Source organism: Onychostoma macrolepis, chromosome 24 (genome assembly GCF_012432095.1).
Source record: "Onychostoma macrolepis isolate SWU-2019 chromosome 24, ASM1243209v1, whole genome shotgun sequence".
NCBI classification, from domain to species: Eukaryota; Metazoa; Chordata; class Actinopteri; order Cypriniformes; family Cyprinidae; genus Onychostoma; species Onychostoma macrolepis.
The window spans coordinates 979,717-1,005,409 of NC_081178.1; the positions used below are offsets into that span (position 1 = coordinate 979,717).

General features: G+C 30.7%; 1 protein-coding gene across 10 annotated transcripts in view; it reads left to right on the forward strand.

Annotated features, from left to right (window-relative positions):
- ptprma (protein tyrosine phosphatase receptor type Ma) overlaps positions 1-25,693 on the forward strand; it is a 270,941-nt gene that overhangs the window by 207,866 nt on the left and 37,382 nt on the right. For 4 of the 10 annotated variants that reach the window (XM_058766073.1, XM_058766078.1, XM_058766080.1 and 1 more), the window contains 6 exons: positions 3,537-3,688; positions 6,673-6,747; positions 8,116-8,142; positions 13,192-13,385; positions 22,932-23,019; positions 24,860-24,936. In XM_058766073.1, the coding sequence (XP_058622056.1) occupies positions 3,537-3,688; positions 6,673-6,747; positions 8,116-8,142; positions 13,192-13,385; positions 22,932-23,019; positions 24,860-24,936 (613 nt within the window). The remainder of the gene's footprint in view (positions 1-3,536; positions 3,689-6,672; positions 6,748-8,115; positions 8,143-13,191; positions 13,386-22,931; positions 23,020-24,859; positions 24,937-25,693) is intronic. The other 6 variants (XM_058766074.1, XM_058766077.1, XM_058766081.1 and 3 more) reach the window with 2 other exon arrangements.

The following is a 25,693-nucleotide window of genomic DNA, read 5'->3' on the forward strand; positions in this document are numbered from 1 at the left end:
TGAACCACAGACAACGTCAGAGGCATCTTACCTGGGCTAAGGAGAAGAAGAACTGGACTGTTGCCCAGTGGTCCAAAGTCCTCTTTTCAGATGAGAGCAAGTTTTGTATTTCATTTGGAAACCAAGGTCCTAGATTCTGGAGGAAGGGTGGAGAAGCTCATAGCCCAAGTTGCTTGAAGTCCAGTGTTAAGTTTCCACAGTCTGTGATGATTTGGGGTGCAATGTCATCTGCTGGTGTTGGTCCATTGTGTTTTTTGAAAACCAAAGTCACTGCACCCGTGTACCAAGAAATTTTGGAGCACTTCATGCTTCCTTCTGCTGACCAGCTTTTTAAAGATGCTGATTTCATTTTCCAGCAGGATTTGACACCTGCCCACACTGCCAAAAGCACCAAAAGTTGGTTAAATGACCATGGTGTTGGTGTGCTTGACTGGCCAGCAAACTCACCAGACCTGAACCCCAGAGAATCTATGTACAATACAATCCACTGTCAAAGCAACCTGGGCTTCCAGACCACCTCAGCAGTGCCACAAACTGATCACCTCTATGCCACGCCGAATTGAGGCAGTAATTAACGCAAAAGGAGCCCTTACCAAGTATTGAGTACATATACAGTAAATGAACATACTTTCCAGAAGGCCAACAATTCACTAATTTTTTTTTATTGGTCTTATGAAGTATTCTAATTTGTTGAGAGTGAATTGATGGGTTTTTGTTAAATGTGAGCCAAAATCATCACAATTAAAAGAACCAAAGACTTAAACTACTTCAGTCTGTGTGCATTGAATTTATTTAATACACGAGTTTCACAATTTGAGTTGAATTACTGAAATAAATGAACTTTAAAAAAAAAATTTAATAGACAGTTTCTTGCGTAATTTTATTATGTAATTTAATATAACAATATTATATATATGTATGTGTGTGTGTGTGTGTGTGTGTATATATATATGTATGTGTGTGTGTGTGTGTGTGTATATATATATATATATATATATATATATATATATATATATATATATATATATATATATATAAAATTATATTTAAAATGCAATGATTTAATCAAATATTTTATATATATATATATATATATATATATATATATATATATATATATATATATTTTAATGTATTTATATGTTAACATTTTTATATTATAATAATGGTTGTTTTATAAATATATCAATCTGTAATAATATGTATATAGATCTGTATTTTTATTTTTAAATAACATGAAATTATCATTATCAGTAAAAATGTGGATAAATGTGAATAATTTTAACAAAATGAGAGGGATCATATAAGATGCATGTTATTGTTTATTTAGTACTGACCTGAATAAGATATTTCACATAAAAGATGTTTACATAGTCCACAAGAGAAAATAATAGTTGAATTTATAAAAATGACCCCGTTCTTAAGTTTACATCCCCTTTCATTCTTAATACTGTGTTGTTCCCTGAATGATCCACAGCTGTGTTTTTTGTTTTGTTTTGTGATGGTTGTTGACGAGTGCCTTGTTTGTTCTGAACAGTTAAACTGAGCACTGTTCTTCAGAAAAATTCTCCATGTCCTGCAGTTTCTTCAGATTTCCAGCATCTTCTGCATATTTGAACCCTTTCCAGCAGTGACTGTATGATTTTGAGATCCATCTTTTCACACTGAGGACAACTGAGGGACTCAAACACAACTATTTAAAAAGGTTCAAACATTCACTGATGCTCCAGACGAAAACGCGATACATTAAGAGCCGGGGGGTGAAAACTAATTATTTGTAGAGACAGACGTGCAGACGCAGCATGCATGTAACACACACACAAAACTGTCATAAAATCCTTTGATGCACGGCAAACCATTGATTATCCCTATATATATATTTATAGCATTGGTTTTGGTTCCTTGTATTGCACATTGAGTTTCTCAGCAGAGCTACAGTGTCAGCAGTGTTTCTGCAGCTTGTATCTATATCTATATATATATATAACGCAAGTATAATTGAGTAGAGAGTGTTTTCACTGTTACCTGAGCAGTGTTAACCCAAATACAAACTAATATTGCATCAGCCTCCCATGACTGAATGTCATCATCACCAAAGACGCACATCGAGTCTCGCAGCCGCTCTTAATGAAAGCTGAGGAGAGCGAGACGAGTGTTTGAGCAGCTGCAGCGGATCTCTGTCTGTCCTGAAGCCCGAGGCATCAGTCGGTTCTGTTCGGCGCGACAGACGCTCTCAAGAGTGTGCATTAGTGAGCGTCTCTGAGCGCCGCTGCTGTCTGCTGTTTAACGCGATGAGAATGACCCGGTGAATTCACGTCAGAAACACAGTCCTGGTGTCAAACATGCTGGGTGTTTTAAATTTGATAAAGAGTGATAAACCAGGGCTTACAACTGAATTAATTAAAACTTAAATTATGTTATGGCTCAGTATATGCAATGCATGTTTTAGAATGAAGCATGACACTCTGTGCTTTTACGGGATTTAACACTTGAAAAAATTAGGAAATGACAACAGCCGTAAATATTATTTGTTATATTTGTAGTAGTATTGTAATTTTACTGTAATTGTTTTAATTTTTTGTGAAATATTACAATAGCAACTTCTTATTTTGTTTACTATTTGTTAGTAATAATGATAATAATAATAATAATAATTAAAGTACTCAGTTATATTGATGTAAAAGCACAGAAGTTTTGGCTAAATTGTGCTGCTGTATTTTATTTATTTATTTATTTTACAATTTTTAGAAAAAATCTTATATTTGACTTTTTCTTTTATAATGAAATGTAACAATGAAATTACAATAGTTAAATTTTATTATTTTGTTTACAATTTTTTTTAGTAATCATTATTTTTAATAATAATAATAATAATAATAAAGTAATTCGTTATATTGGTATAAAATCACAAAAAAAAAAAAAAACGTTTTACTAAATTGTGAAGCTGGATTTTTTCTGTTCTCTATAAAGTAAAATTATTATCATTGTTATTTTTCAGAAATATTAGACTTTTAATATTAGATTTTTTGTTTAAAAATGAAATCTTACAATAGTAATATTTTTTATTTAGTATTTGTATTGATTAATATTAATAACAAATATGAAAATATTTAGTTATGTTGTTATAAAATCACAAAAAAAGGAAATAAAATGATTATTTTTATTTTATCCCTAAATACTTTTATTTTGTGAAATATTACAATACAATGTTTTTTTATTATTATTATTTTTAGCAATAATAATACCAGTAATTAGTTAGATAGATGTACACTCACAAAAAGTTAGGCTAAATTGTGCAATTTTTTTTACAGAAAAATTCCAATGTGTTTTTTAATAATTTTTTTATAAATACTGTGACATGCATCAGTGTGCAGCATGCTTGATTTCTACACAGATGCATCCAGTTTCTCCACACAGTCTCTCATGACTCATGCTCTTCCACAGAGAAGCAACTGTCTACTTCTTTAAGTAACGCAGACTTTAAAGAACGACTGAGACTTGGGTCTGAAATGTGCTTTGTGTGTGTTTTGCTGAAGGAAACTGGCGAAGAAGCGTAAGGAGACGCTGAGCAGCACGAGGCAGGAGATGACGGTGATGGTGAATTCTATGGACAAGAGCTACGCTGAGCAGGGCACCAGCTGCGACGAGGCCATTTCATTCATGGACACGCACAACCTCAATGGACGCCGTGAGTCTCTGAGCATCACACCACAGTCCACCAAAACCATACAAACCCTCGTCTGTGCAAACACTGAAGACCATAGTAGAGAGTCTGGAGCTCTTTTCTGTACTGAACAAACTCCAGAAATGTCAAAAAAAAGTATTCTAAAGTGATTTAATGCATCTTATATGTGACACTCGAGCACAAAACCAGTATTTGGAGCAATAGCCGACGATACATTGTATGGGTCAAAATTATCCATTTTCTTTTATGCCAAAAATCATTAGGATATTAAGTAAAGATCATGTTCCGTGAAGATATTTTGTACATTTCCTACCGTAAATATATCAAAACTTCATTTTTGATTAGTAATATGCACTGCTAAGAACTTCATTTGGACAACTTTAAAGGTGATTTTCTCAATATTTAGATTTTTTTGCACCCTCAGATTCCAGATTTTGGTCTACTATAATTATAACTAATTATAACTAATCTACTATAATTAAGTAGAGCACTATGAAATCTGTTTCATTGTTCATCAAATTATGTATTATTTGTTTTTAATTTAAATTTGTTTTAAATTCCATTTTAATGGTTTACTTAAATTTTACTAATAAAAAAGGATGTCTAATCAATTGAATTTATGAAACTTTAACAATTTAAACAATAATAGTGTCCTATGAAATGTTTATTTTTTTTTCAGAAATTTTGTGTTTTCTGTTTTAAAATTTTAGGTTCCATTTTAATGGTTTAATTAATTAAATTGAATTCATAAAACTTCAACAATTTAAACAATAATAGTGTCCTATGAAATGTTTATTTATTTATTTATAATGATCTTTTTTCTGTTTCAAATTCCATTTGAATGGTTTAATTAGCAATTAGCAAATTTGTCAAAATTGTGTGATATTCCATAAAAAATAATGCTTAGTAAACTCTATTATTTTTATTATTATTTGAAGAAGCACATTTATAATGTGTGATATATTTCTATCATAATATTCATCCCTACTTTTGGTTTATTCATCCAAATTTTGCCAAATGAAATCAAAAGTGAATTCCATCCACATTTTCAACATCACCAGATTCATAGGGCTTAAATGAGTCATTATTATGATTGATTGAGACATGGTTTACAGACAGTCTCTCGGCCGTCCTGCTCACAGTGAATGTGAAATACAGCTTCTTTGATCACATGACAGCGTTGTTTAATATTGCACGCACATCCTCGGCTTCCCTGACGGACGTGTGGCTCTGTGAAGTGGCCACAAACAGGGATAAATAAATAAAGACAGGCTTTTAGAGTGACCTTCTCCTGCTGTCTGTGATTGACAGACGCTTTAGCATTCTCATACTGACAGAACCAACGTGAGCGGCGAACACTAATGAGTCTGTAGTAAAACACGGCTGCTTTCTCCTTTTCATTAGTTTAAGCTGAAGTACTAGAATAATTAAAATAAAAAGTTAAAACTCAATAAATAAAAACTATATAGATACATTATAAAAAAATACACTTCAAAATTACTAAAATTTTTACTAAAATCAAAATGGAAGGAAAAAATCAATAAATGTAAAATAAATAAATAAAATCTACTTCAAAATATTTACAAATAAGTAGTCAGAAACTGAAATAACCAAAACGAAATAATCTAAAACTATACACTATATAGACATATTTTAAAATAATAATATTATACAAAAATATAAAAATAAAATCTAGTTAAAGGTATCAACAAACTTTTACTAGTATATTAAACAGTATACTAAAATAACTAAAGCTGAATAATATAAAACTGACAAATAAAACTTAATAAAAATCTATATAGGTACATTTAAAAAAAAAAAAAAAAAGACAAAAATGCACAGTAAAATTACTAAAATTTTAATAAAATGTAAATTAAGAAAACATATAAAGATAAAATCTAAATCAAAATATTATCAAAAACGTTAACCTTATATCAGTAGTATACTATAACAACTAAAACTACATCTAAAACTGAAAAATAAAACTAAGCTATTTAGACATAAAAAAAAACTAATGACAAAAACAAAACAAAATTACTAAAACTAACTAAAATTTACAGGACAACAGAAAATTCTAAATATTAACAAACAATTTAATAGTATATCAATAGTATACTAAAATAACTCAAATTAAATAATCTAAAACTGAAATGTAATAAAAACTATATAGACAATAAAATGGCAAAACAAAATTAAAAAGAAAAGAGAAAATATAAAAATAAAATATAGTTAAAGGTATTAACAAACTTTAATAGTATATTAACAGTATACTAAAATAACTAAATCTAAAACCTAATAACTATATAGATATTTTTAAAAATGCACAGTAAAATTACTATAATTTTTACTACATTTAAATTAAAAGAACATATAAAGATAAAATCTAAATAAAAATATTATCAAAAACTTTAACCTTATATCAGTAGTATACTATAACAACTAAAACTACATCTAAAACTGAAAAATAAAACTAAGCTATTTAGACATTTAAAAGAAAAAAAACCTAATGACAAAAACATACAACAAAATTACTAAAACAAACTAAAATTTACAGGAAAACAGAAAATTCAAGATATTAACAAACAATTTAATAGTATATCAGTAGTATACTAAAATAACTAAATCTAAAACTGAAACGCAGTAAAAACTGTATAGACAATAAAAATGGCCAAAAAAAACCAAATGATAAAATTTTTAAGATAAAATATAAAAATAAAATCTAATTCAAAATATTAACAAAAAAATCTAAGTATATATCAGTAGTATACTAACATAACGCTGATGCAGAGAAGAGACACACATACTGTTCATATAACAGTTTTTAAGGTTAACAACATCAAAATACAAATAAAGCTTATTCAATAATGACATATTTAATTTTTATAGAATTGTAAGTCACATTGAAATGTTTGTCAGTGTTTTAAGAATTCAGATGTACTCTGTATTTGCGTATTCATCACATCTTGCCTGCTTTTTTCTTCTGAAAGCTGTGTCCTCGCCGTCGTCGTTTACCATGAAGACTAACACACTGAGCACCGCTGTGCCAAACTCCTACTATCCAGGTAAAGCTCTGCGTACCTCTGCATGTCCACTCATTTCTGTCTCAAACTGCTGTGCTTTTGTCGTGTCTGTTGCTTTGCTCTCCTCAGCTGAGCTTTATAGACCGCATGAAATTACAATGGAACTTCCTTTAACTCACATCTATAACTTTGAGCTCATCTATATCCTAGAGTACCTCTAAAGAGTACAAAAATACACTTTAGAAGATGTATCGTTCAAAAGTTTGGGGTCAGTTTATTTTTAGGAAATGTTTACTTTAATTCAGGGTTATTCTAGATGACAAAAACTAAAAATCATTAAAAAAATGCAATGCAATGCAAAAATGCAATTTCTTGCAATGAAATAAACTTTATCTAAAATATGCTAAATAAGTTTACAATAACAATTAAATAACAATTAAAACAAACGTTTGCATTACTTGACATAAAATAAAATTTAACTGAATAAATATAAAAACTTATTTTATTTTAGCTATCATAAAAATCCCCCCAAAAAAGTTAAATATGAAAACTACTATATAAAATATGAAAACTTGAATATTCATTTAGTTTAACTTGAAGTACTAAAATAACTAAAACTGAAATAAAAATAAATACAAAATTAACAACAAATTTAGTAAAACTTCAACTAAAATTAAAATAAAACAGAAAATATCAAAATAAATTATTATTGAACATAAAATATTATTTAAAACTATAATAATATCTCAATGATACAAAAATAACATTGCTTTTATTTATTAAGGATGCATTAAATGGTTTAAAAGTGCCAGTAAAGACATTTATAATGTTACAAAAGATTTCTGTTTCAAATAAATGCTGTTCTTTGAAACTTTCTATTCATCTGTGAATCCTGAAAAATAAAATGCATCTCAGTTTCCACAAAAATATTGTGCAGCACAACTGTTTTCAACATTAATAATCAGAAATGTTTCTCGAGCAGCAAATCAGCATATTAGAATGATTTCTGAAGATCATGTGACACTGAAGACTGCAGTAATGATGCTGAAAATACAGCTGCGCATCACAGAAATAAATTACAGTTTAACAGAGATTCACATAGAAAACATCTGTTTGAAATTAGAATAATATTTCACAATTTGTACTATATTTGTTATTAAATAAATGCACATTAAAAAAAAGTTACCGACCCCAAACTTTTTCTATGGGCAAGGTAGCTAACTATTAACAGCTGAACCAGCTAATTAACTGTCAAACCATTTCATGGGGTCTATGCGTAACCAGTTATGTCTGTATGGTCACCTGTTTAACCTTCCTGACTAATGCAGTACTGACTTGATCTACATCAGTGTGGTCTGAACCGCTTTTCTCTTCTCTGTAAACCTCCGCACGTCTCTCGGCCGTGAGCAGATCCCTTCGTGCCGACCGCAATCTTAGGTGAGAAAACCTCTGTTTCTGTTTCACACATGACAGTGTCCTGAGAATAGCTTGTTTGTGTTGACAAGAGACAGATAGGAAGTAGATCTGACGCTTCCTCACATTCATACCTGCCTGCTTTTCTCTTTTGTGTGAGATTTGAGGGTTTATTCCTCCCCGAGCCGAGGCTTCACCCCATCCCATCCGCATTCCGTGTCGTGCGTGTGACGTCACGTATGTCTATGACCTCTCATGTGCATGGACAGATAATGTGGACCGGATGAGGGGGGAGTGACAGTGTGGCACAAACAAAAAAAGCGACCCATGGTCATTTCCATCAGTGTCTTCAGACGCGCTCTTTATGCTCACGATAGCATTTAAAACACACTTTGTCATTAGAAAATCAATTGTGCACATGCCAGGTTTTAGAGCAATGCCCATTTTAATGCTAAACTATGAACTAAATACAGCTCCAAATCACTAAACTAAATAAGACCTTGGGTTCAGGAAGTATTTTTCCCATTCATTCATTTGAAAGACACAAGAACGAGGGAATTAATCTTCTGTTGTCTTAACGGGAGTAGTTCACCCCAAAAATATAATTCTGAAAATTTACCTGAAATATATTAAATTTACTCAAATAAAATATTTTAAAAAACGTATTTTATTTCGGTTATCATAAAAATCCTTAGTGTTATTCAAAATAAAATAAACTTCAACTGAAATATGCTAAAATAAAATATTTTTATTTTATTTTAGCTAGTCTCGACATTTCTCCTATTAATTTAACTTGAAAACTGAAATACAAGAGAATAATAAAGCAAATAAAAATTACAAAAACACACAACCAAATTACTAAAACATTAACTAAAATTACTGTAAAGACAGAAAATATTCAAGGATGCATTAAATTGATCAAAAGTGGCAGTAAATGCATTTATAATGTTACAAAAGATTTCTCTTTCGAATAAATGCTGTTCTTTTGAACTTTCTATTCATCTGTGAATCCTGAAAAATAAAATGTATCTCGGTTTTCACAAAAATATTGTGCAGCACGACTGTTTTCAACATTGATAATAATCAGAAATGTTTGTTGAGCAGAAGATCAGCATATTAGAATGATTTCTGAAGATCACGTGACACTGAAGACTGGAGTAATGATGCTGAAAATACAGCTGCGCATCACAGAAATAAATTGCATTTGAATGGAAATTCACATAGAAAACAGTTGTTTTAAATTAAAATAATATTTCACAATTTTTACTATATTTTTTAGTATATAAAGCGACCCATGGTCATTTCCATCAGTGTCAATTCAGACACACTCTTTATGCTCATGATAGCGTTTAAAACACACACTGTTATTATAAAATCAATTGTGCTCATGTCAGAGTCAGTTTTTAGAGCAATACCCATTTTAATGCTAAACTATGAACTAAATACAGCTCCAAATCACTAAACTAAATTATATCTTGGGTTCAGGAAGTATTTTTCCCATTCATTCATTCATTCGAAAGACACAAGAATGCGTACTAACGAAGGAATTAATCTTCTGTTGTCTTAACAGAATAATTCACCCTAAAAAATATAATTCTGTCATCATTTGCTCATTTCTTTCTTCTGTGGAACACAAAAGAACATATTTTGAAGAACGTTGGGAACCAAACAAATTTGGACCCCATTGACTTTCATTGTATTGTTCCACACAAATAAGTAAGTCATACAGGTTTGGAATGACTTGATTGCACGTAAATGACCAAAATAATGACTTTAGGTAGATAACTGCGTTCATTCACTGCTTCAGAATCACATTATTTACGTCATGATTTTTTAAAAAGTGCAGGTTTTAGGCATCTACAGAAGCAGATCTCAACCCTGACGGCACGTGACTGACCTTCAATGTTGAAATTAATGTAGTTTAGCGCTAAATGGTTAACGTACAAAATGCAATATTTTATTGAGATCTGTGCGAGAAGAGGTTGATATAATGTTGCAATATCAATGTTGATTTGATTTGCAAAACTAATTTCTACATCCATGACATTGATTTGCTTGTAAATAAACGTTGAACGGTGGAAAAAAAGTTTAGTCTTGAATGCTTGAAAAAGTGAGCACAAGTCTTATTAATCAATATTTAAATTAAGAAGTTTTATACAAAAATTAATACGTTGAAACAACGTTGCTGTATCAACACTGATTTGATTTGCAAAACTGAAACAAAATTCTACAACAATTCAGCCTTAATGCAAATACATTTTGAAATGCGGTTGAAATAATGTAAATTAATAATGTCAACACTGGCAACGTTTAGTTCTGAATAGTTCTAAAAAGTTTAACAAAATACTTAGAAATCAACAATGAAATTTTAACAAGAAAGTAAGACATTGAAACAACGTTGCAGTATCAACATTGATTCAGTTTGCGAAATTGATACAAAATTCAACACTGATTCAACATTGATACTTGATGTTGATTCATGCCCATGAATAGGCATTGAAATAATGCAAGTTGTTGTTTCAACAAAAATGTTTAGATATAAACGGTTGTGAAAATGCGAACAAAATGCTTACTACTCAACACTGAAATTTTAAAAGATCTGTAGGAAATCAACCTTGAATTGAATAAATAATGCCAGAGTTGAAATAATGTCAGTGTTGTTTCAATGTTGAAAAACAATGGCAAAACATTAGAGTTCAACATTAAAATTTTAACAAGATCTGTAAGAAAAGTAAGACGTTGAAACGTTGCAAGGTCATTGTTGATTTGATTGGCAAAATTGAAACAAAATTCAACACTTAATCAACCTTGATCCATGGCGTTGAATAAATTTTGAAATGTGGTTGAAATAAATTCAGTTGTTATTTCAATAATGAAAAACATTGGTATTTAATGCAAAAATGTTAGTTCAGCAAGATCAGTGTCAATTCGATTTGCATAATTGATAAAAAATTCAACACTGATTCAATTCACCCATGAACAAGCGTTGAAATAAAGTATGTTGTTGTTTCAACATTGAAAAACAATTATATTTAATGCAAAAGCATTACCAAAGTACTTAAAATTCAGAATTATAATTTAACAAGATCTATATATATATATATATATATATATATATATATATATATATATATATATATATATATATATAGAAGTAAGATTTTGAAACAGCATTGCAAGGAAACTGTTGATTTGATTTGCGAAATTGAAACAAAATTCAACACTGAATCAACCTTGATCCATGACATTGAACTGTGATTAAAACAATGCAAACATGTTAGAATTCAACACTGAAATTTTAGCAAGATCTGTAAAAAAATAAAAAATAAAATAAAAAAAAAGACATTGAAACAATGTTGCAAGGTCATTGATTACATTGAATAAACATTGAACTGTGATTAAAACAATGCAAAAATGTTAGAATTCAACATTGAAATTTTAGCAAGAAAGAAAAGAAAAGTAAGACATTGAAACAACGTTGCAAGATCAATGTCGTTTCGATTTGCAAAACTGAAACAAATTTCAACACTTGATCCGTGATAAACTTTGAAATGTCAGCTTAAATCACGTAACTTCTGAACTCGTATAGGTCTGTTTAGAAAGTTTTATCTGTTGACGATGGAGGGCCTGAATGGGATTTTTACTTGGGGAACCCAAGTGTTGAGCAGGTTCAGATTTGGCCTCTTCTCATTCCTTCATTTTGACACCTCAGACGGTTCAGAGTCAGTCAGTCAGAACCTCAGATAGTCTCTGGACTTCATGTGTAGCTGCTCTTGCTTCAACTATCTTGTTGCTTACACCCTTTTTCCTCTCTCTTCCTGTTTTCTTTCTTCACATTTAACCTGTTATGTATCCTCTTAAAAAGTGCCCATTAATGGTAAGTTGCCAATCGGCCCTGTGTTTTTTGGGGGTGACTGTCAGTGGGATCCGCTCCCCCCTCTCCCCTCAAACCGTGTCGCCTCTCTCGCATGGCCTTGTGTCGCATTTCGCCTCCCATTAGCTAGCATGGCCGTCACCCGTGGCCGCCCTCTTCATACATACAGTACAGCGGAGGCCAAAATCATTAGAACACTAGTATTTTCACCAGCTAATGATTATTTTAAGTCAGTTATTTCTATCTTTTGCTGTAGTGTGTCGGTAGGAAACATTCATTTTGCCATTAATTGTAATAATGCAGTGAGATTTTTTTTGTCTGACAGCAGCCAGTGCTTCACACAGAGATCTGATCTGATCATCATCAGTCTGTCTGGAACGACATGAAGAAACAGAACAAACTGAGACTAAATCCAGAAGAACTGTGGCTTCAAGAAAGCTGCCTGCGAAGCTCCTGAGAAACTCTGCTCAAGAGGGCAAAAGCTGCTTTAAACACAGGATGCTCACAACAAATGTTGATTTAGTTTAGTTCATAGAAGTTAACTGATACAGAAAATCTATTTATGACATTATTTTTGACAGCATCCTCACTTTACAGCATTTTTACTCAAGTGCCTAAAACTTTGCAGGTAGGTTTCTTGAAGCGTCTTGAGACACAGTTTTTCTGGATTTAGTCTGTCTCAGTTTCTTCATGTCATTCCAGACAGACTGGATGATGACAAACATGATGACAAAAATCTCACTGGATTATTACAATTACTACTGACACACACTACACCAAAAGATAGAAATAACTGACTTAAAACCATTTTTAGCTGCTGAAAATACTAGTGTTCTAATCATTTTGGCCTCCGCTGTAAATGTGACACCCTCCACTCACCTGCATCCTCAAATGTGCTTTCTTTTGGTTCCCAACCCTGTCGTGAAGGTGCCACATCCAGACATCATCATTTCACCATTCGTGCGACCTCATTTTGACATCGGATAGCCAGTTTCTTTAGCTAGAACAGACGGCTTGGTTTTGTTTGGATGTTAACGTGTAGATGGTGCCGGCGTTCTGTTTATGCACATGTTTGGATTCGACTCACCTGTTGTTCTGTGCTCATCTCTTCATGTAGTCGTCAACCTACTGCTCATCCATTCCTTTGCAGTTCTCTTCTGCGTTTGCTGACCGTTTATCCCTTGCGTTTTTCCCGTCAGACGAAAACCACACGATGAACAGCGAGACCAGCAGCCTGGTGCAGTCGCATACTCACTCCTACAAGAAGCGTGAGGCGGTGGATGTCCCATATCAGACGGGACAGCTTCATCCGGCCATCCGTGTCGCCGATCTTCTCCAGCACATCACGCAGATGAAGTGTGCCGAGGGTTACGGCTTCAAAGAGGAATACGAGGTGCATCCTTTTGCTTTACTTTACTCTCAACATCATTTGTTTCACCACACGTTTGTATGTCACTGCATGCAGTTTGCATATTATTTTCAAGGGTGTTAATTGTTTATAATCACCACAGGCAAAAACACACTCACCTCAATTTCGTTCCAAACTTGACTTTTGTCTTCCGTAAAACATGAAAGGAGATAAAATTAGACACTTTTTTCCAGAGACATTTTGTTCAACATCTCTTTTTGAAAGTCATACAGGTTTGAAACGACAAATTAATTATTTAACTATTAATATTCACTGCAAAAACATTTTTGCTCAGTATTTTTATCTTGTTTTCCAATGCACATATGTAAACATTTTTTAATCAAAGCGTTAACTAAGTAGCAAAGTGACTTACGATATTAAGTCGCTTAAAGAGTTTATGCTTAAAACAAGAAGAAGAAAAAAACTGATCAAGGGGAACAGAGAAATAAACTTCAAAGGGAAAACATGAATATTTTTTGGACCCTATTAGCATATATTTTTCTTGTTTTAAGCATGAACTCACATCATTTTCATGAAGCAAGGCTTAATATACTCTTATTTTCCAATACAAATATCTAAATATTTTCTTAAATCAAGATCTATTTACTTGAGATGCAAAATAACTTAAAAGTTATATTAAGTCTTATTTTCCTTAAAAATTAAGTGAGTTTATGCTTTAAAAAAAAAAAATCTGCCAGTAGGGTTGGAAACAAGATTTATTTTCTTCTCCCATTGACAGATTTTAATTCTTGTTTTAATCGTAGACTCGTTTAATTTTGATACATTTTTCATATCTTAAATAATTTTGCATATCAAGTAAATGTATCTTAATTTAACAATGTTTAGATAGCATCTTTGTCTTATTTTTTTATTTATTTATTTTTTTTAAATTAAGTGAATTTGTGCTTAAAACCTGAAAAAATATCTGGCGATGGGGTCATTTTGATGCATTTAATTTTTTTAAACAAGACTTAATATCTAATATAAAGTAAAAGTATCTTGATTTAAGAAGGTTTATATAGCATTTTTGTCTTGTACAAATATCTAAACCAAGATACATTTACTTGTTTTCTAAAATTAAGTTTATGCTTAAAACAAGAACAAATAAACCAAATTCAAAGTGGGAAAAAATATTATTTTTCCGACCCCGCTGCCAGATTTATTATTATTTTTTCTTATTTTAAGAATAAACTAAACAAGACTTAATATCTTAGGTAGTTTTGCATAAGTAAATGTATCTTGATTTAAGTATGCTTAAGTATTTTGCCTTTTTTAGTACAAATATCTAAATATTCTTATCTCAAGATCTCATTTTCTGAAAAATGTGAAGCGAGATTATGCTTAAAACAGGAAAAATGTATGTATTTATTTATTTATATATATATTGTTTTAATTTACCCCACTGACAGATATTTTTTTAAGCATGAACTCACATAAATGTGATCATTTTTATGGAAAAACAAGTCTTACTACAAGTCGCTTTGCTTCTGAAGTAAATATATCCTAAAGATTTAAGAAAGTTTGGATGTTTGTGCTGGAAAACAAGACAGAAATACTGAGAGAAAGAGCAATGTTTGCAGTGTTATCTCCATGAGCTCCAGTTCTGTTGAATCCCGTTGAGCGCACAAGGTTTAGCTCTCCGTTTTCTCCACGATGTGATGTGCATTATCTTCACACACACGATGACAGACAGACAGACAGACAGACAGACTTGCGCAATCGGCCGTTTGTTAATGTCTAAAGCGACTGAGAGACGCGGGCAGTGCTAAAACAGCCCATCACGGCTCTGTGTTTGTGCATCCTCTCATCCACCACCATAACCTCACCGCTTTATCCTTCACATCTCAATGAAATGAATATTTCAGCCCAGACACCCGTTGGGTTGCGAGCCGCCCTGAGGGCTCGATTCATTATGGATAAAGATTGTTTTTAGAGTTCAGGTAGAAGTGGAGTTCAGCTCTCACTCCCTCGTCCCTTCCTCATGTGAAAGTTGCTTGTCTTAACTGTGTTTTTATCCTCCATGTTGAATAGTGGTTTGAGATGACCAACACTAAAATATTCCCTATTCTTTCCTTTTGCTTCTTGTTATTCCATTCATTTACTTTGGAAAAGATAAATGAGGTAAGCAGCCCTTTTTGGATATATGCAAGATGTTTTACTTGCTTGTTAGTTGCTCGTATGACTTGTTAGCTCCCAGTTGTCCTGCAGTTTGTCTTGAAGCTCCAGTCCTACTTTAGCAGTTGTTGCCGCCTGCCATATTATCAGACAGGATTTTGTTCTTTTTCTAAAGTAAGTTTCTGTGTGTTTTGATGATTTGCGTAAAATTGCATTGAAAGCTTTCCAAGAATATAGTTGCTTGTAATACCCAGAAATGGGTATTTTTTTATTTTTATGCATTTTAAATAATCTCGGGTCATTCATGTATCATGTAAAAAAGTGTTTGATCAGAGTTATTATAGAAAAAATAAAAGCAAAGCCATAAGAAAAAAAAAAAAGTTACTTGAAAATAAAATAAAGTTTAAATGAAATTAAATTTAAAAAATATATATTTTATTTAATCTAGTTTTTTTCTAATTTCTCATTTTCATTTAGTTTAACTTGATGAATTAAAGTAACTAAAACTAGAATATAAAAAATCCACAGATTAAAGAAATAAAAAGGGTATGCTTTTTGTCTTGCAATTCACTTTTTACAGAATTAGAGTTCTGAATTTATTAAAATTTTTATTTTTATTAATTTCGATTTTTTTTTTTTTTAATTTCTAAATTAGAATTTTTATTTATTCTTGATTTAGAATATTTTACATTTTTATTAAAAAGTATTATTATCAGACATATAAACTCAGAATTGCAAGATATAAACTTTTCTTTAAAGATTTTTATCATTTTTAATTCCATCGCAGAAAAAAAGTCTGAATTGTGAGAGGAAAAAAGCGCAATTACCTTTTTTTTTTTTTTTTTATTCCAGGGTGGAAATGATCTTCCATAATATTTAATAAATAAAGTAATAAATGACAAAAAAACAACCAAATTACTAAAACTTTAAAAATAAAATGAAAACAGAGCATCAAAAATTAAAAATACTGTAATTTAATACTGATTCTGATTCACAATTTTTTCAGTTTCTGTTAGTTTAATTCAACTATTTCTTCAGAGAAACAGTGTCATATTTCAAATTATTATTATTCTTATTATTTTGTTTTATTATTACACAGCAGAAACAAGCGTCCATAATATATTTTTAAAAAAGTAATAAAAACGACCAAAAAAAACAACAACAAGACTTCTAAAATTAAAATGAAAACAGATTTCACAAATTCTTTGGTTTATAAATCATGTTATGACACAATTTAACTATTTATTTAAATAGAAACGGTGTCATATCTAATTCCAGACCGTGTAAGAATAATATTCAGCATTAGCAACAGTAACCGAGAGGGGCGGAGCTCAGCAAAAGGTCAGTTTCTATGAACTTTGCTGTCAGTATCTAGGATGAGCATCTTTTATAAATGTATATTTATAGTGTCAGAATCCAACATTTGAACATCTTAAATTGCATTAAAAGCTGTCTGAGGAAGTTTATTTGTGGATAAAACCCATCATCAGAAACTTCTGGACCAAACTGTAAAGCTTTACTAGTCGCTGTCAGACGTCACAGAGCTGGAGGTAATGCATCCACAAATACCTGGAGCATGCTGGGATGCATAACAATAAAGAGCAGCAGGGAATCGACAACTGCATCTTACAACATGCATTATTAAGTTGGGCTTGATGCTTGTTTTATTCATGCTTGTTTTGACATCTTTCAGAGAGCGCGTGTTATTCGGCATCAATTTCATTTCATGACTCTATTTATTTGATTTGATTTCACCTCCTTTTATCCTCAGCGCCACTGAGACGAAACGCAAGTCAATGTTATCGTTCGAGTCACTCCTCTCGTTCTGGACCAGTCCAGATCTGGTTTTTAGCATCGCCAAAGAATCGTGCCATGGTTTTGGCTCATAATTCCAGTCATGCGTCTGATTGGCTGTGGGTTTGAGGCTCAGCCAATCGCAGCAAGTGGCCTAGAGGGACAGAAACAGCCTGGAGCTTCCTGCCAGCCATTTCTCCATCCGCTCCATTCCAGTCTGCTGTGAAGCTTATTTATTCAGCACCACATTTTTATATTTCAAAAGATTATTTTCCCATCAAGCAAAGTCTGAAAGTCATTATTCTCTCCTGTTTCGCTTCAGCAACTCTTAAAGGGACAGTTCACCCGAAATTAAAAGTACTGTCGTCATGTACTCACCCCATTGTTGTTTTAGTGTCACTGAAAAACTGCTATAGTTTTTGGTAATGTTTTGATTTGGGTTTTATTTTTCTGTTTTCATTTAGATTTTTGTTAAAATGTATGTAATTTTAGGTTTTTATTATTTCTTTTATAATAATATTTCAAATTGTTTTAGTTATTAGGTTTTAGATATTTATTTGCTTCAAGTTAAATTAAATGAAAATGAGAAATGTTACCTTTGAAATGAGCTAGAATAAAATTTCAAACAAGTTTTTATTAGATTTTTATTCATTTATTTTGTCTATATAGTTTTTATCAAGTTGTAGTTTTTAGTTTTAGTTTATTTAGTTATTTTAGTACTTCAACTTGAACTAAATGAAATTGAGAAATGTTGGTTTGGCAACTAGCCAATAAAAATAAAATAAAATATATATGTTTTTAAAATATTTAATTTATTTTAGTTAAAAAATAACAAAAATAAGATAAACAGTTTGTGTATTTAATTTATTTAATTTAATGTCCGTTCATTGTATTTGTATTATTTATTTATAATTTATTTAAAATAAGTAAAAAAAAAATTATATTTAATTTATTTCTGATATTCTATTTTTTATTTTATTTTGTATTTAATTTTAAATTTTATTTAAAAATGTTTTAAGATTTTTATATTTAATTAATTCAGTTATTTTTAAATCTTTTTATTTTTTATAGTTTTAGTTAAAGATAATAACCCTGACTTGCCTTAATGTCGTTCTGAACCATTAACACTTTGTTATTCGCAAATGAAGATATTTTTAATGAAGCCTGAGAGGTTTTTGTTCCTCCACTGAAAGGGAACCAAAACTTAAAAGATCCAAAAAGATCATAAATGTGTTGTAAAATCAATCCATGTGAATCGAGCGGTTTAATTCAAGTTTTGTGAAGAGATACAATCATTTTATATGATGAACAGATTTTATTTAGCCTTTTATTTACATCTAAACAATGATCTAAACCTCTCAGGGTTCATTACAAATATCTTAAATTGTGTTTTAAAGATTGACCAAAGTCTTACTGGTTAGAATTATGACGGAGTTTACATTTCTGGGTGAATTATTCCTGTAAGTTGAGCCTGTTTTTCTGCGTGTCTTGTGTTTATACACCAGTAAAAGCACACAGAAGCACCGTCAATGTTTGTTTGACAGAATATGCACTTTATAACACGTCTTGGCTGTGTAAATACTCTCGGAGGCGTCTACGTGTGACCGTCTTGAATATTTAAAAGTGTGTGTGTGTGTGTTTGTGTTCAGTAACTGCGGCGTCTGACGGCCGTCGGCGCTCGTTTGACTCAGTTGTCATGATTTTCCCGCTGCGCTCTCGGCGTTGGACTCCTGCATCTCATTATCTGAAAGGTGTTTGTCAGTGGCTCGTACCTTCGGCTCGGCTCGTCTCGCTGTCTCTGACGCCACATGAAAGACATGCTGAATAACAAACCGCTGCTGCTTCAGGAGGAAAATAACAGAAGCAACGTCAACATTCATTAAATTGGCTTTAATGTCTCTTTAGATGCTTTAAATGCATCTGCATTTCATGATGTTTGCAAAACTATATGTATACACACTAGTCAACATTTGAAGTGGATCAAAACTTTCATCAAAGTTGTCCTAATACCAAAATGCGTTCTTGTCTTAGAACTGAACTTTTTAAATCCACTTCAAATGTTGACTCCTGTATATCAGAGGCGGACAGTAGTGAAGTCAATTTAAAAAGTATCATTGCTTTTCTTTGGAAAACTTTACTTCACTACATTCCAAAGCATAATGTTATACTTTTTACTGCACTATACATTTCATGAATAAAAGTTTTTTTTTTTTTTTTACCTTTAATACTTAATAACATAAAAAATTTGATACTTTCTTGTACTCAAGTAAATCTTTGAATTACTTTTACTTGAGTAAAAGTAAGAAAGTAATATATTTCTAATGTAATGAAGTATTACATGATATTTAATATTTACGTATTGCAGTAAAACGTACAATATTATGCTTTGGAATGTTGTGAAGTAAAGTTTTCTAAAGAAAAACACACTAATAAAGTACAGATGCTTGAAAAGTACTTTTAAAGCAGAGTAAAAATACTTCTCTACAGTCTGCCTCTGCTGTGTGTATATATATATATATATATATATATATATATATATAAGGATGCACCAATAGGATTTTTGTGTCCGATACCAATTCTAACATTCTGATATCGGTACCGATATTGCATAAAGCAGGGGTTAAAAATAAGAAAAAACTAAATAAAAATCGGTTCACTCCGAGCAGAATCGGTATTTGAACATTTCGAGTGTTCCTCTGTGAAACCGGTTTGAGTAGAAAAAATACTGGTTAATAACATTATTTAAAATAAACGAATTATTTGCCAATAATAAAGTACAGCGTTTTATTTACTCAAAAAGAAAAAAAAAATCATGAAGTCTTGATCTCGCTCAGTCATAGCCAATACAGCATCATCTTTTCTAGATTTACCAAAGACTAAATGTATTAAACAAAAGAAAAAACTGCCAACGCTTTAAAAACATTAAAGTGTTTTTTATAAGATATTTAAAAATGTTGGCAGCATGGATAAAAAGAAACACTACTCCTTTATGAGTTTTGAGAGGAAAAAACAGGCTGTGCATTGCATATTATTATTACATTCAGAAATAACGTAGGCTAAAATACTGGTAAATAAAAGCAAAATTACAAACACAGTTAACGAACACTTCTCTCCACAACAAATCCTCTATAAAGTTGCTAAATATAAGCGTCAAGCCAAAACTAATTAATTTAAAAACCAAACTGAAGCCTACCTCTCTCTCATTGTGTACGAATCCAAATGTTTCCATAACCGCGACGTATCTGGATGCTAAAATATTATTTATTATGTAAACTATAGGCTTTGTTCTTAAAAAAGACATTTCTAATGTTACAAAAGATTTCTATTTCAAATAAATGCTGTTCTTTTGAACTTTCTATGTATCTGTGAATCCTGAAAAATAAAATGTATGACAGTTTCCACAAAAATATTGATGTTTTCAACATTGATAATAATCATAAATGTTTGTTGAGCAGCAAATCAGCATATTAGAATGATTTCTGAAGATCACGTGACGCTGAAGACTGCAGTAATGATGCTGAAAATACAGCTGCGCATCACAGAAATAAATTACAGTTTAACACATTCACATAGAAAACAGCTGTTTTATATTAGAATAATATTTCACTATTTTTACTGTGTTTTTAATCGAATAAATGCAGCCTTGCTGAGCAGAAGAGACTCTTTCGGAATTGTTTTAACAGTAGTGCATTTCAAGATCAGATGTTTCTATTTATTTACTGCACACAGACGTGTTGAGCTTCAAAATGAAAGACTTTTGATTCAACGTTGTTTTTCTGTTTCTTTAAGTCTTCTAAAGGTTAACGTGCTCAAAATGAAAGAGCGTCGCAGGTTAAATCTGACTCATCTCTCTTTCTGCGGTGATTCATGGCTCGAGAAACCATAACACTTTACTTCTAATCTCAATCCATAACCTCAATCACAGAGCCTCCGAGATGTTCGTCAGAAAGCTGCGTTCCTGTGGTTTTTACGTCGGTGAATATCAGGCACAAAGAGCAGATGATCAGCCGTTTCTCCTGCTGACGAACCTGCTGTCATCATTGTGTTTGGCACAATCGCTGCAATCATATCTCTTGTCTCTGGACGGTGGGAGACGAGGAATATCAAGCTCCACTCTTACACCAGAGAAACGGCAGACACCAGCCCACCGGCCCTCAGAAGCCAGCGCTGAAGTGTATTTTCATAATTAGCTGTAATTGCGTGGCGAGGAGAGCATTAATGTTTGATGAGTTTCTGTTGAGGAGGAACAAACGTCGGCTGTGTTTCTCTTTCTGTCTGTCTCTCTTGTGCTTTCAATTGGTTTGAAGCAAATCTCACGCCGTGATCGAGCAAATAATATTAACTAAACCCTCAGATTAAAAATACTAGAAGTGGATGCAATGCAATAAACATAGCTTATGTTATCTTATTCTAAAACCTGGTCGACTGCCTACGTAGGCAACATTTTAAGGCTTTATTCTGTAGGTGTGATTATGCCACGTTATAAGATGCTTTCTTTTTATTTTAGCTTAACATGGCATGAATTCTTTGTGCATAAAATAATCCCAGAATGCATTGCAATTATTATAGATTGTAGAAAATTACAATAATATTACAATATAATTTAATGTTAAATGTTTTGATAAAATTTTAATATTAAATCATTTAAATATTAATTTAGATTTTTATTTAATTTATTTTAAAAAATATTAATTTAATAGGCTATTAACATTTTTGATTTTAATATTATATAATTAAAATATTAAATTCAGTGTTAATATGCTATTTATATTTTTATGTGATGTTAATATTAAATAATTTAAACATTCAATTCAATGTTTCATGATAATTTAATAGTTTTAATATGCTATTAATATTTTAGTTTGATATTAATTTAAAGTGATTTAAATACATTTTCAATTAAATGTTCAAAAATAGTTTAAGAATTTTAATAATGCAATATTAATAGTTTTTGTTTTGTTTAAATTTGAAATAATTAAATAAATATTCATAATGTATAATAAATATTTAAATGTTGAATGATAATTAAAATAAATAAATAAACAAATAAAGTTTTTTGGATTTTAATGTTATATAATGTTATTTAAATAAAATTCATTAATGTTTATTACTAATTGAACAATTTTAATAATATAATATCACTATTTTTGTTTGATTTTAATATGAAATATGTATTTAATTAAATGTTTAATAATAATTTACCACATCAAAAAATTTACTATTAATAGTTTTATTGCTTTTAATATTAAAAGGAGTATTCAATTGAATGTTTAACATTAACAGTAATTTGTAACATAATTTTTATATTATAAAAATTTATATTTTAATTGATTTTAATATTAAACAACTTAAATATTCCGTTAAATGTTTAATAATAATTGAACAATTGTAATATTGAATGCTTGTTAGAGTAAACATGCTGATGTCAAACTCTAGAGTGATTTAAAGTGATGGAGATGCTTCACGTTCTGTTTCATGATCATAAAGTTAATTTTCCTCTTTTCTCTGGCTGGTTATGTCCGACTCCATTCTCATGTGTTGTCCTGACCTTTGACCCGATGTTTGTCGCTCATGTTCGTTCTGTTAACCGTGTTTTTGTCTGTTTTTGTCGTTGTCTTTCAGAGCTTCTTCGAAGGGCAGGCGGCGCCGTGGGACTCGGCCAAAAAAGACGAGAACAGAATGAAGAACCGTTACGGAAACATCATCGCATGTATGTACAGAAGTGCTGTGTGTGTGAGTGTGTGTGAGTGTGTGTGAGTGTGTGTGTGTGTGATTAACAGTCACATCACTCCTTAAAGCAAAGCGAGCGTCAGTGGCCATTATGAAAATCAGCTTCTATTGAGCAGCGTAATTTCTCAGGACGTTGCTTTAAGACCGGCGGTTTTCCCATGAGCCTCTGGGGCGCTGTCAGCGTGAGCCAATCACAGAGCAGGAGCTGCAGGCGTGAGCAACATTCGCCCCGAGCTTCAGAGCAAAACGAGCGCGTCACATCGCTTCAGTGTCTCTCTGACAGAGAAAAACACGAGTTTGTCAATTCAGTTTAGCTGCTCATGTTGGTAATAAGTGTTTTGTCTAATTTTAATATTTAATAAATTAAATAAATTTTCAATTAAATGTAAAACAATAATTATATAAATGTAATAATATTTTATTTTTTATTTTATATTAAATAATTTACATTAATATGCAATTAAATAATTACAATTTTAATATTATACTATTCATTTTTGTTTGATTTTCATGTGAAATAATTAAAATAAAATTTCAATTAAATGTTAAATAATCATTTTAAAATTAATAATATGCTATTCATTTTTGTTTTATTTTCATATTAAATAATTTACATTTTCAATGATATGTTTAATAATAATTTAACAATTTAATGACTTATATTTTTGTTTTATTTTTAATATTAAATTAAATAAATTTTCAATTAAATGTTTAATAATTTAACGATTGTAATAATGTACTAGTAGTATTTTTGTTTGAATTATTATTGAATCACTTAAATATGCAATTAAATGTTTAATAATAATGTAACAATTTTAATAATATAATATTGCCATTTTGTTTGATTTTAATATGAAATGTTTAAAATAAACTTTCAATTAAATGTATAATAGTAATTTAACAATTTTAGTAACATTTTAATATGGAATCATTCACATACAGGTGGTGTCATGGACTCTGGTCTGGTCTGAATCTTCTGATTCCTTTAGTTGCTTTATGAAAAAAAAAAAGCATCATTCAAAATATTTTTTTAACAGTTCATCGTTATTATGTTAAAATTATCACACTGTTGTCTTCTGAAACCCAGTAACTATATTATATAAATATTTATTATATTTAAATATGATTTTAAATTACATAATTAAAATGATAAATTAAATGATTAATAATAATTAATAAAAATTTAACAATTATTTTTCTTAATATTAAATCATGTTATATTAAATCATTTAAATAAATGTGCATATATATATATATATATATATATATATATATATATATATATATATATATATATATATATATATATATATATATATATAATATTATATATATATTAATATTCCTGTATATGTTATGTAAAAATATTTTTGTAGAAAATTATAATAAAATATAAAAAATGCACACAGGCTAGCATTATATAATACTTCATATTTATTATTAATATTTTAAAAATATGTTACTATTCAATTCAAGTTTATTTGTATAGCGCTTTTCACAATACAAATAGTTGCAAAGCCGCTTTACAGAAAATATTAAGTTTCTAAATTATATTTAGGAGTAGGTTATTAGTGGTGACTATGGCAGAAATGTACAGTAAAAATCATGCAGTTAGTTACAAATTACACGTACTATACCTTACTATTAATTATCCATTCACCTGTTTTTTTTTAACTTAGTATGTTATATATAATGTAGGTATATAATTTATATTAAATTATAATACTGCTGTTATTTTATTTTTTATTTCATGATTGTGAAATTAACTGAATGAAAAAGTTAATGACAGTTTCATTTTAAGGTGTGTGTGTGTGTTTCAGACGATCATTCGCGTGTGCGGCTGCAGCCTCTGGAGGGAGAGCAGAGCTCCGACTACATTAATGCTAATTATGTAGATGTAAGTACACACACCGTCCAGCGCTTTGGTGAAAGGTCAGCATGTGTGTGTGTGTGTCAATAAACATCAGGATCACCTCTCATTCACGTCTCGTCTCACCAAACAACAGACCGTTAATCCAGACGCATCGTCAGCAGAGTCAGGATTAGATTCTCACACCGCAGACAATCACACACACACCACACCACACTCTCTCTCTCTCTCTCACACACACACACGCGCACACACGCGCACACACACACACACACACACACACACACACTTGTTTCACTATCCTTGTGGGGACTCTCCATAGGCGTAATGGTTTTTCTACTGTACAGACCGTATATTCTATTGTACTACACCAACCCTACACCTAAACCTACCCCTTACAGGAGACTACAGGCATTTTTAGATTTTCAAAAAACTTAATTCTGTGTGATTTATTAGCTTGTTTGTCCGTGAGGACACGCACACACACACACACACACACACAGAGATATTCACTCACTCACTCACACACACACACACACACACACACACACACACACACAGAAAAGTACTGTAATTTGTAATATTATATTTTTAATGTTAATTTTACATTTCATAATATTTTAATGTTTTTATTTGCTTTTAATATTAAATATTCTCAATAAATTGTATAACAATAATTTAGCAGTTTTAACAATATACTATTAATATTTTAGTTTGATTTTATTATTACATTATTTAAATAAATATGAAATTAAACGTTTAACAATAATTAAACTGTTTTACT